Genomic DNA, 13,995 nt, shown 5'->3' with positions numbered 1-13,995 from the left:
CCTGGGTCATGAACCCCCATGAGAGTCCCATGGAAGCAATAATCCCTCTTATGAGAAGTAAATGTCCGGACGTGTCACCGTACAGCCTGTCAGTGGACTCACAGATCCCTAGAGAACCATGGTCTGGTCTCGATTTGCAGCTGGGGAAACTGAGGCCCCAAGCAGGCGTGTAAAGCCCCACCGAGGCCAGGGCCAGAGGGAGACTCCAGCCCGGCAGCCTCCTAGCGCCCACATGCGAGCGCACCTCCGAGGACCCCTTGACTTCATTACCCAGCAGCGTGGCCTGTTTGGACCACCTGATAGTGAATTCCACGGGGAAACCAACAACCAGGCACCATCGATGTGGCCATGGAAGGGACAGGGGCCAGCGGGCCAGGGTGGGGACTGTCCTCAAAGGCAGCAGGCCCTGGCTCCAGCAGGCCCATTGGCTCGGTCCCCTGCAGGACCCCACCCTCCTCCATCACCCCTGGAACCAGAGCATGAACAGCATGAGGTTACCCAGGACATCGACAAACTCTCTCGGGCCTGCCGCCCACCCTGCCTGCCGAGCGGAAGGCCAGGCACGGGGAGCCGGACCTACCACCACTGCCGCTGCCACCGGGGAGCCTAGGACAGCACCGTGACCGCAGGAAGGCCCAGTGTGCCGCTCGGCCCGCGCGCTCTCCATTACACTACCCTGCCTCTTCTCCATGAGAGGCAGCGGGGCGTAGTGGATAGAGCACGGGTTCAAGTCCCGGCTCCACCGCTCACGGTTGTGTGACCCTGGGCCATCGCTTAACCTCTCTGAGCCAGAGAGGCCACAGGTGGGCGGAGGGGCTTGGGGTTGTGCCTGCACTAAAACCTACCTCACAGGGCTGTTGTGAGGGGGACGGACTTGTGGGCCATGAAATGCTTTGCCGACTGTCTGATGCTCTGTGAGCATGCGTTATTACTGTTATTAACTGCGTTGATAACAATAATGAAGACAGAACCGCGTCTGGCGTGGCAATCGCATTGGCTTTGCTTGGTGCTTGTGCCGGAGGCAGGTAATAATCCCCAGAGAAGGCCTCCGTCCCTTCTTCCCTTCTCTACCCCCAGGAAAAGACCTTTTAGAAGGTCTGACCTCCCCGCTCTCCCTGTCCAAAGAGAGGCTTAGGAAGTCAAAACCAGGAGAGTGAGGAGCTCTGGGTTTAAGCCCCTACCTGTGCCTCATGTGCTGTGCAACCTCACTGAGCCACTTGCCCTCTCTGGGCTAAGAAGCTTCATTTTGTAAAGTTAGACTCCTCTAGCTCTGCCACCTGGGGCTCAGTGCACCCCACTTGCCATCGCATGAGGCTTTGGCCCCGAGATGCCATCTGGACCAGGCCTGCAGCAAGTCTGAGGCAGAGATGGGCTTTGAGCCTGCAGTTGGGAAAGTTCTGGCCGACACTCAGCTGTCAGGTCAGAGGCCGCAGAAGTCATCTGCAGGGAGAGGAGATGAAGGTCCAGGTGGGGCAGGGCAGGCCGTCCCGTTGGTGGGAGCCCGCAGTGTTCCCTGGGCCCGAGCTCCTTTCTAGCTCACAGATGGATGGACAGACAGATGGTCGGGAGCTAGATGCTGACAGAGCTCCCTCACCGCTCGCCTGCCTCCCTCTCACTCCTCGGGGCTGTGTCCCCAAACAGCTCTGCCTCTGACTTTGTGCACAAGCCTTCCCAGCAAGGGAGAGAGAATAGGAGCCGGGAGCCACCCGGCCGCCCCAGCAATGCCCTGTGAAATGCGGGTGATGGTAATGACCTCACCCGGGGACTGTGGCCACCGAGTGGGAAAAGGGGCTCAGATAGTACGGGGTACATGGGGAACGTCCATAAATATTAGCTCTCTTCTTCCCTCTCCCCAGAATACTTCCGGCGGCTCCCTACTGAACCCCGAGGAGACACCCAACCCTGCAGCTCTGCACTCAGGCCACCCTCAGCTTCAGCCCAGCTGACCCGCAGCTGTCACACTGTCCCACCTCCCCTTTGCCTGGGCTGTGTCCCCCGCCGGCCACGGGACCCTTGGGTCTCTGTTGTCCTGTGTTGTTGCTGATGTGTGCTGCTCCCCTCAACCCTAACTAGACTGTGAGCCCCTGACGGGCAGGGACCACCAGAGGCCCCTTGGGCCCCAGAGCCCGGCACAGAGCTGGACTCCACCACACTTGTCCATCCCATGAACAAGCGTGGCCCTGGAAGGGAGTGACACATGGTCAGTTTGTCTGCTCAGGCCCCTGCTGGCCCATCAGAACTCCCCGAGATGCTGCCTTTTCATGGAGGCTGCCCTACCCCACCCAGGAGTGGCCCTCATCTCCTTGGGACCTAAGGTGCCCAGACTTCACCATTGACAGGTGGTGACCTAAGGCAGACCTCCCCATTTTACAGAGGACAAAACTGAGGTCCACAGAGGAGACGGCTGGCCTCAGGTCACACAGCACGTCAGCAGCAGACACCAGACTTGTTCCCAGTCCCCTCCCCCTCAGCCTAGGGTCCTCTCTATCAACCACCCCCCATGCTGTGTGTTCTGAGGGGCTCCATGGGAGCATAAGGAGGTGAAGGATGGTACCCAAGGGACCATGGACTTGGGAGCCTGGTGCAAGGCCCAGCCAGGGCCCCCCTCCCCCAAAAGGTTCTCACCTCTGTCCGCACCCAAAGACCCATGGCTTACATGCCTCTGGTTCCACTGCTGGAGCTGCAGCCCTTGGGGTTAAACATTGTCCCCTGCAGGGGATCCTGGGGCTGGGGAGTGGCAGCCTGGGGGTGACCTGGTCCGCTCTGTTCTTCCTCCTGCAGGAGGGGCAGCCAGGCTGTGAGGTCCCAGTGCGGAAGAGGGGCAGCCCAGGGAGGACGGCTGGGCTGGATGAATTTGACCCTTTGTGAAACCATAAAGATGGCTTATTGAGGGTGTGTGGATTCTCCATTATAAATGTAATACATGTCCACCATGGGAAATACAAAAAAGGAGGTAGCAGGGAGGATAGTGCTGGATTCCAGCTACAAGCCTCCACTGTGGCAGGAGGAGAGGACTCGCCCTCAAACCTGCCCTCCAGGGGCTCACAGGCTAGTGGGGACACCGGGCTGGGAGGCACCCCCAGGGGAAACCCCGGGGGGCAGTCCAGAGGAGAGAGGTGATGTCCTTTTGTTGGAGTCAGGGAAGTCACCTAAGAGGAGAGGCATTTGTCCTGAGCCTTGAGGAGGAGGTTTTGGAGAAGAGGTGTGGGAAGGGCATTCAGGCGGTGATAACTATGTGAGCAGAGGCGGGAATGGGGCTGGGGACCAGGGCTGGACAGAAGGGCCCAGTGAGCTGTGCTGTGCCCAGGGCAGAGGGCGCAGTGTGGGAATCAGTGGTCAAGGGCCGGAAGAAGGTTGAGGTGTGATCCAGGGGGTGCTGACCAAGGTGTTTGGACTTTGGGGAGCTATGGGGGGGGTGTCTGAGCTGGGGGGGCAATGGTCAGAGCGAAGGCTGAGCATGCTCCTGGGGCACAGAGGGAGGGAGGACCAGAGGGGGAGTTTGATGCCCCCAACTTCTCTGGCCTATTTGATGCTAGGGCCTGGAGGACTCCCCAGGGCTCATCGAGGCTGGGTGGGGGGCATACTACGCCTTCACCCCATGTCCCCGCGTCCCCATGTTGCGGGCAGAGGCCACCTCCCTGGCTTCCTCCTCCTTCCTGCCTCCTCCCTGGCCTCCCAGTGCAGGGCCCCCAGCTCCCTGCTGAGATGGGAGTGATTAGATTAGAAGGTGATTTGGGGTCTGATTATCTTGGGTGGAAATTGGCCCCCTGTGTCTTTTTCCATCCCGCCCAGGACTGGGGAGGTGGGGAACAGCTTCTCCATCGCCACCCAGGCAGAGCCAACTTTTTCACAAACATGTTTGAGACCAGAGTGTGAAGCCTTCCTTCCCGGGGAAAAGCAATATGTGAGAAACCGGACAAGGGCTTGGTCCCTCTCCAGCTGGTGACCCTGGGCAAGCTGCTTCTCCCTCAGTTTCCTGTTCTGTCGACCGAGGGCCAGTATGAGGACTAATGAGATGATTGCGTGTGAAGGATTAGGGTTAGGGTTAGGGCACAAAGCCTGGAGCGGAGTAGGTATCCTGCAGAAGGTAGCACTGGTCGCTGTCCCTGCCATCTACGCCCTGTGAGTGCACTGAAGTGTGTTCAGCCCTCACCTTTAAAGATCTACAGTGACCCCACCCTCACCCACGTGTGACCTCTCTGGGCCTCAGTTTCCTCCTCTAATACTGCTGGTATTTAACAGTCCATCCTGCCAGCTCCCACATGAGCTGAGCCCGTGCATGAGAAAGCATTTTGTCAGCAAGTTATCGTAGCTCCCAGAGTCCCATAGTTGGGCCCAGATTCTCCCTGTTTGTGCCCCTTGTGGGGTACGTGTGCTTCAGGGTCTGTCTGTGATGGGAAGACACCAGGCCTGGGCTGATCGTCCTGGAGTTAGTGTCCGAGCTCATTCTGTGGTCCCCACTGTGCCCAGCTCGGGGACTGAAGAGGCTGGGAATGGGTAAAGAACCAGCTGAGGAGCTCACCCCCTGAGAGCCCAGGTCCTGGTACAGCTTGCTGGGCTCCATGCTGCCTCTGGGAGCCTTCATGACTTGGTTTACCCATCATGGATGGACAGACCAACCTTTACCACCTCAAAGGAGCTTACTGGAGGGTATCTGTCTGTCTGTAAAGCACTTTAAGATCCTGAGACCCTGGAGGCCAAAAGGCTGGAACACCACACATGCACACGCACACAGGCACGTGTGCAAACACACACACGCACACACACACAGTCTCAAGACATCTCTCAGATCCCAGAAGGAAAGGGAAGGGGTGGGTGAAACCTCTTGAAAAGTGAAAAGAGATTCCTTGCTTTAAGGAAAGTGCTTCTTGCCCTGACTCAGAACCTCTTGACTCTTATTTTAGATACAATCCTAATGAGTTTGTCCACCTAGACTTCAAGTCTGAAGCAAAGTGGGAGGCCAGGAGAAGGCCATCAGTGACAAGTGAGCCTGAAAACAGGAGGAAATGACCATGATCTTGAGGGGAAAGAAGGAAAATCTCTCAACAGCAGAAGGAGTTCAAGAAGCAAGTCATCAGGGCCGTGTAGTGGCTGGGGTCAGTGGCCGTGGCCGTCTGTCTGGTAGACCAGGTATAGCTCTTCCTGTGCGGCCTGGGGATGGCCAGAGACCCTGCACCAGGCAGGATTGGACTGTTAGTTCTCTGCTGAAGGAGAAATTGTATGCTGCATTGTAGAGAGCTTTCTAGCCAGAGCGGAAAAAAGGAACACCTGACAGGCCAAACTTCATTTATCTAGATTCTTTACTAAGCAGAGTGCCCTCTTGTCAAATAAAAGCTGACACAGAAACCCCAAAGATGAATAAACTTGGGGCCACTCTGACCAAAGGCCTCCCTTGCCCCCTATGGCTCCCGTCCTGCCCCCTGAAAGAATTCCAGGACCCTTTGGAACCCAGTTTTAAAAATCTAAAATTCTAGGAAAGGAGTTCTTAAATTTTCTTGCACCGCAGACCCCTGGGGAGGTCTGAGGTCATCATGGGCCACCCCTATTCAGAATAAAACTTGGAAATACATAAAATAAAATACACTGGATCACAAAGGAAGCCAATTAGATTGAAATAAAGTAATTAAAAAAGAATTAATGTGTGGTGTAGTAACATATGTGCTTCTTTATTAGCACACTGAATAACAAGATCCAGCAGTCAGTGTAATAATTGCCTTAGTTGTAAAATAAGGATAAGCCTAAAAAGTAGCTGCAACAGCTATAAAGTGATATTAAAAAAAACCCATGATTTCTGTAACATATGTAATGGTGGTGTGGCCACCACTGACACTCGCGGGGTTTATTGCCTATGTTCTTAATAGGGGGAAATGCGAAATTTCAGTTTGATGTTTGTGAAAATAAAGAGGTCATTGTTTTCTCATTCAACTTCATAGAGCCCTGAACTCTTTCCCCAGATCTTTGGGAAGTTGGTGGACCCCATTTTAAGCAGTCCAGTCCAGGGCTTAGTTGGCATTTTTTTTGGCTGGTTGCAGAGCAAGGTCTGGTTCTAGATATATCATTAAGGAAAAGAGGGAGTGGTCCCTGCTTGGCCCGTAAGACTGGGAGAGGGGGAAGGGGAGAGAGAGGAGAGAAGAAGGGATTCTCTAGGAGCAGGTAGGAGGTGGTAGGCCTGAGCTTTCTGGGGGCCTAAGAATTGAGGTATAGCAGTGTTTGAGCTCCAGGCCCATCACAGCACTATCCCAAGGTGAAATCGTCTTTAAAGGACCCACCTTGAGTACACACCTTGAACCTTAACTGTAGGTGGTGCCCTAGGACCTCAGCAGGCAAATTGCCTCGAGTCAACTGAGACCAAGTGCCTTCCGCTCCTTGCGGGAGGGGGCTTGGGCCGTGCAATGGTAACTTGGCTTTCGTCCCCTTCCCCAGGGACTCATGTGATGGAGGGCTCTGGACGGATGGTGGTGACCGCCGTGGGTGTGAACTCTCAGACCGGCATCATCTTTACCCTGCTGGGGGCCGGCGGTGAGGAGGAAGAGAAGAAGGACAAGAAAGGTAAGCCCAACGCTCTTGTGAACCAGAAAAGGAGCTCTTAAGGCCACATTTTTTGTTGTTGTTGACTCATTCACTAGACAAAATAGTTATTGAGTGCCTTTTATGTCCATACCCTGTGCCAACAGCTTCCTCCTGTAACCCCAAGGCCCTTCTTGGGCCAGGAGGCTCTGTCTGTTCCATCTCCAGGGTCTCGTTCCAGTCTCTGTCTTGTCCAGTCATGTCATGGGGGGCCCCCCTTCCCCCTGGGCCAGGCCAAGGGGGCTGAGCCTTTTCTTGAGTCTCCAGCCTCAAGTGTGACCTGTTCCCATCATCACCCCTGATATTGCATAGAAATCCCCACCTGGGCAAATTCCTCCACTATTCTCAACTCCACTGAGCCGAGCTGCACACTCACCCAGTATAGACTCTCCCCAGAGGTGGGTCTTCTGGGGAAGGTGGCCAAATGTGTGCCTCCAAATCAACTGCTGTGAGCCTCTCCCCATTGTCGCCAGAGCTGCCATCTCAGCTGGGTTCTGTCTCCTCCTCCCCCTGCAAACAAGATTCCTCACTCCATGGGCTGCCCTTGGTGCAGCAGGTTGTCGGCCTGGGCTACAGCTGCCTCTCAGAGCAGATGAGGGGTGGTTGGAAAACATGAGCCCCAATCCCATCAGACCAGGCCCAAATCCAAGGCCCAGCCTCTGGCCCAGAACAGTTGACTACTTACCCGACACTCACACTCGGTCTCGGGGACACCCCCCACTCTCACATCTGCAGTCTTTTGTCTCCTTCCCCAAGTTCCAGAGGAGGGGCCCAATACCCAGACCTTCTGGAGTCCAGGGGAAGGAGATGAGATAATAGATGACCCCTCCTTCAGTTTTAGGGGCAGCCAGCCTCCCTCCAGCTCTCAGAGGTCAGCCAGGCACCAAGTCTGGGTCACGATCAAAGGATACTTGTTCCCAGGGGCAAAACCCGTTTCCTGGTGGGGTACCCCTAAGATTACGATGGCCCATCCAGCAGCGATGGAAATAAGCTGTGATCTGGGAGAGCTGAGGTTGAGACTGAGGACCAAGTCTTGGCCAAGAGGCCCAGAGCACGTCAGGACAGCGTCCACGCAATGCCGTGGCAGCTATGGCCCCTGTGGCCCCAGGTGCGGGCAGTTGGGCAGGTGGCAGCAGCTTTGCCCACTTCCTTGGCCTCACTGGGGCCTGGGTGAGGGGCACAAGCACCCAGACCGGTGTTTCTTAAAATGCCAGTAAGAAAACAGGCCTCTTCTGCCCCAAAGCACAGGTCAGTCCCTTGCTGAACATTTACCTGCCCTCCAACGAGATGGGGACACCAGTGTAGAAGGAAGAGGTGGGATGTGCAGGGGACGTGACAGAGGAATCTGGGAGGCCAGCCCAGCCCCTCAGGCCCCCACGAGCAGCACAGCCAGGCTGGACCTCCTCGGCACTTCCATTCCATCACCTCCACCAGGGACATTGCTTAGAGCCTCCCGTTTCAGGATGACCCCAGGCGTACCGGTGTGTGTGTGTGCGTGTGCGTGTGTGTGTGCGCGTGCACACACAAAAGGCTGTATGTGCTTCTCCTTCATTAACATGTCTCAAAAATCATCACACAGGTGTGAAGAAGGGGGATGGCCTTCAGCTACCAGGTACAGTAAGACACTCCTCAGGGTAGATGGGGTTTTAGAAATAGCAGCAGCCATTGACCCCTGAGCCCTGGCCCTAGATCCCCAGCACACAGCTAAAGGGGGTACCTGACTGCTGGGGGCTCTGCCCCACCAGACCTCCACTGTGCCCCCGTGCACTGCCAGCCCCACGGGACCGGCCAGCACCCTGGTCTGCCTGCCTCCCAGGGCTTTCAGTGCAAATGGCACCACCACCACCTCCACACGCCCTCAGCCCGCTCAGCACCTTCCCCTCGCCTCACAGCACAGCCACCTTACCCAGCATCTCTTCCCTCTCCTTCCCACAGAACCCATTTCCCCACCCCAAGAAAAAGCAGCAAGAGTGAATTGGAGCACATCCTATCATTTTTGATTCCTAAATTAAGGAAAACTCGCTAGTACCTTCTCTGTCTCATGCACAAAATACCACATGCTTGATGTCACCTTTTAATGGTGGGGCACCTCCCATGGGGGTCGCCAAGGCGATCTCTCGAGTGCCAGTTAGGGAAGGAGGAGTTGGCCATGGGCAGTAGCCTGGGTCAAGGGCATGAATCCTAAGTCACTGCCGTGGACGGACGTTCTTCCGGGACACAGCAATGGTCATAGCAAGCAGCCCTTCAGAACGGCCAGTGCCCGCACTGCACTGCTCGCTGAATATTTTGAGTCGACTCCTGGCCATGAGCGCCTCTGGCCCTGATGGTCAGCCAGACCCTCTCCTAGAACCCTGTCTGAAAGGCACCCGCCTGATTGCTTGGGCCAACGGGGTGCCTCAGTCCAGAACCTCACCACCAACAGTGCCACCCCGCGTAACCACATTGATCATCCTCCATATTTTATTTCAAAGACCCTCCACGTCTGAGTTTTTCCCCCCGACTTCTGTGGCATCTCTATGGGAACATTTCACCTCCACCCCCAAATTTGAGTTTCTTGATCTCCAACGGAGATGTTTTTTTAAGAACGTAGTCCTCTCATTTCCCGCAAGTCGGTTCATGTCGATTGTTGTTGCTGTCCTGCGTTGTTGCTTTTCTCCATTGTGACACCCTGCGTTTTCCATCCCTCCCACCCCCGCAGCGGCCGATGGCGCGGCAGGTTCAAATGCTGCAGATAGCGCAAATACCAGCCTAGTCAATGGTACGTGTCCCGCTCCCAGGGCGAGCTCTCGGTCTCGGTTGGATGGGCGTCTCCCACACCCTCAACTCTGGGCTTGCCTCTCCCTAGTCTGGACGGCACAGACTTGGATGTGCATGGGCAGCTCGGGGACGGTCGTCCTCTCACACGGGGCAGGCGCTTAAGAGAGAAGCCACCACCGGGGATCCAGCTCTGCCCCCACTCGTGGCTGCCACGATGGCACTGGCTCCTGTTGGGCCCTTGACCCCCGGTGAAGCCCGGAAGAGGGACGTGACCTTGGCTTCAGATCTGGCCCCCCAAGAAGCAGCGTCCCGCCCGGCGTGGCCCTCTCCTAAGCCCGTTCCTGGCCCCGGCTTTGGGAAGAAGGCCCGGGGTCAGGACCTAGGCTGAAGCTGGCGTCTGGGTCCCCACTGAAGGCTCCGGTCCTCGACTTGCCAGTTCCCTCGAGGCAGGGGGACCCAGGCCAGAGCTCAGCTCCTGGACCCCACCCCGTAGCATGGCTGAGCCACTAGTAGGCATTCTTTCTCTTCTCTCTCACGGAGCGAACGGGCCGGGGGTTCGCTTGTGCTCGGGCCTAGTTCTGCCCCTGGGATGTGGACTGGTGTTTCTTGCTGTTGCCTGTGCTGGAGCGTTTGTTCTGAGTCTCTGCATTCTTACTGGCCTCCTCGGGGATGAGTGGTGGGGGCAGAGGGCTGCCACTGTACCTGGGAGCTGCATCTTCACCTCCTGACACACAGGCAGGAAGGAATTCCATTCATTTGCCTCCAAGATTTCTTATCTCTGTACCCTCCCATCTTCTCAGGTACGTCCCCGTACCCAAATTAGGTGACGTAAAGTCACCCAGACTGCTCCTGGGAGCTGTTAGGGCTTGGTCGTGAAACCATTGCCCTGGAGAACTGAAGGGGAGGGAAAGTTTTCTTTTTTCCAGCGTCACGCATCCCAGGCATCTCTGGCTGCGGGTTTCTCATCCATTATATCATTTACTCTTCACCACTCCTGGAAAACATGGAGCTCTGGTCCCGCCTCATCCTCCCGTCCCCTGCCCTAGACCTCTGGTTGAGCCACCCGGATTCAAAGTGACCAAAGATGGAAGCACCCCCGACACACACCGTAGATGTCAGGGGCTGGGCAAGACTGCTCTGTGAGCAGGGCCTCGCCAAGAAGGGCTAATTCGGGTATGAGTCTATTTCAGGCACAGGAGGAGAAATCAGGACAGCCTGGGGTGTGGGAGGTGTCATGTGTGAGGGAGGGGTGGCGAGAGATAACAGGAAGAACCAAAGTAGGCAAACCCATGTGGGGGGCTGGGGGGTGGCAGGGAGGAAACAGGAAGTGGCATCCTGCTTCCCCCAGGATGACAAGCCTGCTGGGCTCGGGGAACATATAGACCGCATCCAGACTAGTGGGTCCCAAAAAAGGGGCAGCCTCACTTGCAACTGTAGCAGAAAACTCCAAGTGTCCCAAGAAAAGCTGCAGGAAAAGACGGGGAACTGCCATTCCTTAACCACCTCCTGTGCACCAGGCACTTTGCAAGCATCTCATTGAATCCTCACAACAACCCTATGATTCAGAGGTTTTTGTCCCCACTTTAAAGATGAGGAAACTGAGCCTCAGGGAGATCAAGACACTAGTCCAACGTCACAGAGCTAGAAAGTAGCAAAGCTGGGATGTGAACCCAGGCCTGCCTGGCTCTAAAGAGTGTGCCACTCTTGCTAATGTCTTGTAAACTTCACAAGGATGTTAAGAAGTCTTCCCCACCACCAACACCCCTGCCCAAGGAAAGGATTCCTGTGGTCAAAGGTGTTTAAGAATCCACTGGGTAAAACTGGTTTCTTCCTTGTTGCAGAGGGACAGCCTTGATGGTGCTGTGTCCTGGCTGAATGTCATGGGATTGGTAGGCCCCCAAACTATACTTTGGGACCAGTACTCTAAGCTTTTGCTACTCGAATTGTGGTCGGAGGACCAGAAGCCTGGGCATCTCCCAGGAGTTTGTTAGAAATGCAGAATCTCAGGCCCCACCCAGACCTGAATGAGAACCTGCGTTCTAACGTGCTTTCCAGGCTCCAGGTAGAGTGCACTAAAGGCTGGGGGGTGCTAAGCTGAGCCTTGGTGAGTGAGAGAATTAACTGTTCCTTTCCCCTCCTTCGTCTGAGCCAAATCAGGATGACCTGGATGTGGACAACACACTCAGGTGGCAGGATGCCCCCCTCACTCCGCTCCCCCAAGCCCCCCCACAACTGAAAGGTATGGGTGTTCCATTCATTTTGGAGGCATTATAATTGCCATTTTTATTTTATTATTTCTTTTATATTTATTGATATATCACTATAGAATACATCACGATTAATTATACATCACTCTTAACTCTGGACATTAACAAGGTACTTTGCTTTTCATAAGCATCACCTTGGTTGAAAGTGTTGTTTTTCACAGAGAGAGAAACAGAGGCACAGGGAAGGGAAGTGACACCTCCCAGGTCTCCTATTTAGGACAGGGTCTTCTCACCATGGGCCTTCCACATCGAAGCTTTCTGCACCCATGACCCTCACAGTGCATGGAGAGGACAGACCCATTTGGCAAAGCTGCATCTAGCATCTGATACAGAGGGGCCTCCAGGTCTCCACCCCGGTTCCCCATCTTGGGTCCTGTCCTCCATCTCAGCTCCCCTGAATCACAGCCCATCTTCCAAGTCCCATGGGGGACCAGAGCAACGTCCCACCACAGTTCCAGGGCCAGGCGAGTACCCATCTGGCTAAGGAGAACCCCAGATGAGTCGCTTGCTTCTGAGAAACCAGGCCATCTGCACCAAAGCACCCCCAGGATATGGCTCCCTCCCTCAAACATATGCATTGTTGATTATTTTTCTGGCCATGTGGTCACTGTGCAAATAAAAGAGGAAATTGCTAGCTTGGTTGCTGGGCACATGCGGGCTATTGCATCTGACAATATGCAATGCAGATAGAGGCCCCTTTGTGCCATCTAACAGCAAACTACTGAAGAGGAGTCCTCTGGTGCCCTTTAGCCCAGTTAGTAAAATTATTTTTAAAAATAAAAATAATTATTGTAGTTAATTCCTATTGGTTCCAAAACGCCTTTTTCTGTCTTGTTTCTAATCCAGTAGAAAGAATTTTACAATAGAGTAACGGGGACTTTTCTCTTTAAACCCCGGGGCGGGTCACGGACCCTTCGCTGGGAGAGGCAGTGGGAACAGCCCTGCACTGACCTTGGAGTGATGGTGCGGGGCTGGCATTCAGGAAGCCACTTCTCCCCTCCAACTCACCTATAACAGATATGGTAGTGGGGATGACAGTGTTTATTGAACTTCTCAGGCATTTGCATCAGGACAGTCATCAGGATGCTCTATAAATGACAGCTGCCTCTGAACCTCCCTCGGCCCCAGTTTCCTCATCTGTAAAATAAGAGTGATGAAAACCCCTCCCGCCCCACCTGGCAGGGTATCAGGAAAACTGCCAAGATCGGAGACACTTGCAAAGTGCCAAAGGCTGCTGGGCGACTGGTTGTCACTAAGGCAACTTTTAGGAGCTCCGGGGAGGCGATGTGGCCACCCCTTGTTACAGAGATGGAAGCGAGGCTGGGAGAGGTGAAGCCACACGGCTAGTTGGTTTCGAAACAGCAGCTTCAGGAGCCCAGTCCCACCAGTGCCGCCTCAACACCTGCCCTCCCCCTGGCTCGGGGGACTGGGGGTGGCTGCATTCTCCCCGATGGGGGCAGAAATGTGCATGTACTTTGGGGCCAGCTCTCCATTTACCAGCTGAGACCTGGCAGAGACCCTGCTGAGTGTCCCTCCCTGAGCCGCAGTTTTTCATCTGTCAGTGGGTGTGATCTGGAGCGTCCCGGTAGGGATGTGGTGAGGCCCAGATGAAACTGTGGTGGTCATGTATGTGCCTGGAACATGAACTGTGAAAATCTCATTCTCAGCAAATGGCTGGGGCTGGGGGCACCCTTCTCAGAGTCCTTCTGAGGTGGCGAGCCATTGGGCAAAGCTCGGGGTGAGCCCGTGGGACAGGAGGGTGCCCCCCGACCCCTGCAGTGCCAGCAAGTGAAGACAGGTGTCTGGCTGCCAGGCAGCAGTCACGAATACCTCCTACCCTGTGAATGCAGGCCACGCGCCTTCGGCTGAGACTGGGTAGGCGGCCTCCCCGGCGGCCCTGATTAGGGGGTGGGGAGCCCCAGACCCAGCACTAGGCAGCATCTGTCCCTGATAGGCAGGGCTGGGGTGAGGGGCTGGGGGCACCCAGGGGATCCCACCAGCCAGACTTCACCTGTCTGCTGTGGCCTGAGCTGGTCAACCCAGAATAAAGAGCACACAGCTCAGTGGAGGGGAGGGGTCGGCAGCTTTCCCTTGGGAGCCAGGGCACTGCCACCAGGCCCCTGGACACATGTGGGCACCTCAGAGCCCACCGCTGGGGAGCCCCTGCCCACCCTTTGCCTGAGTCACTCTCAGTGAGGCTGGGCGGGGGTTTCTCCATGTCGTGGCTTCACACCCCTTCACCAGGAGAAGCAGAAAGTGGAATCATCCCTCCTGGAGCCAGAAACTAAGGACACATTGACCAAGCTCCTCCCCATTCTAGAATCAACCTCTCTCTCTCTCTCTCTCTCCCTCCCTCCCTCTCTCTCTCTCTCTCTCTCTCTCTCTCTCTCTCTCTCTCTCTCTC

At 55.6% G+C, this 13,995-nt stretch overlaps 1 protein-coding gene across 2 annotated transcripts in view; it reads left to right on the top strand.

The window, feature by feature from the left end:
- ATP2B2 (ATPase plasma membrane Ca2+ transporting 2) overlaps positions 1-13,995 on the top strand; it is a 194,675-nt gene that overhangs the window by 125,122 nt on the left and 55,558 nt on the right. The window contains exons 6-8 of one of the 2 annotated variants that reach the window (XM_029242568.1): positions 6,424-6,549; positions 8,147-8,179; positions 9,266-9,325. In XM_029242568.1, coding sequence (XP_029098401.1) covers positions 6,424-6,549; positions 8,147-8,179; positions 9,266-9,325 — 219 coding nt within the window. The remainder of the gene's footprint in view (positions 1-6,423; positions 6,550-8,146; positions 8,180-9,265; positions 9,326-13,995) is intronic. The other variant, XM_029242567.1, reaches the window with a different exon arrangement.

The sequence above is a fragment of the Monodon monoceros genome, unplaced genomic scaffold (assembly GCF_005190385.1).
Source record: "Monodon monoceros isolate NGI ecotype Baffin Bay Population unplaced genomic scaffold, NGI_Narwhal_1 Super_Scaffold_3, whole genome shotgun sequence".
Taxonomy (NCBI): domain Eukaryota; kingdom Metazoa; phylum Chordata; class Mammalia; order Artiodactyla; family Monodontidae; genus Monodon; species Monodon monoceros.
This window is presented reverse-complemented; position numbering and strand designations above follow the sequence as displayed.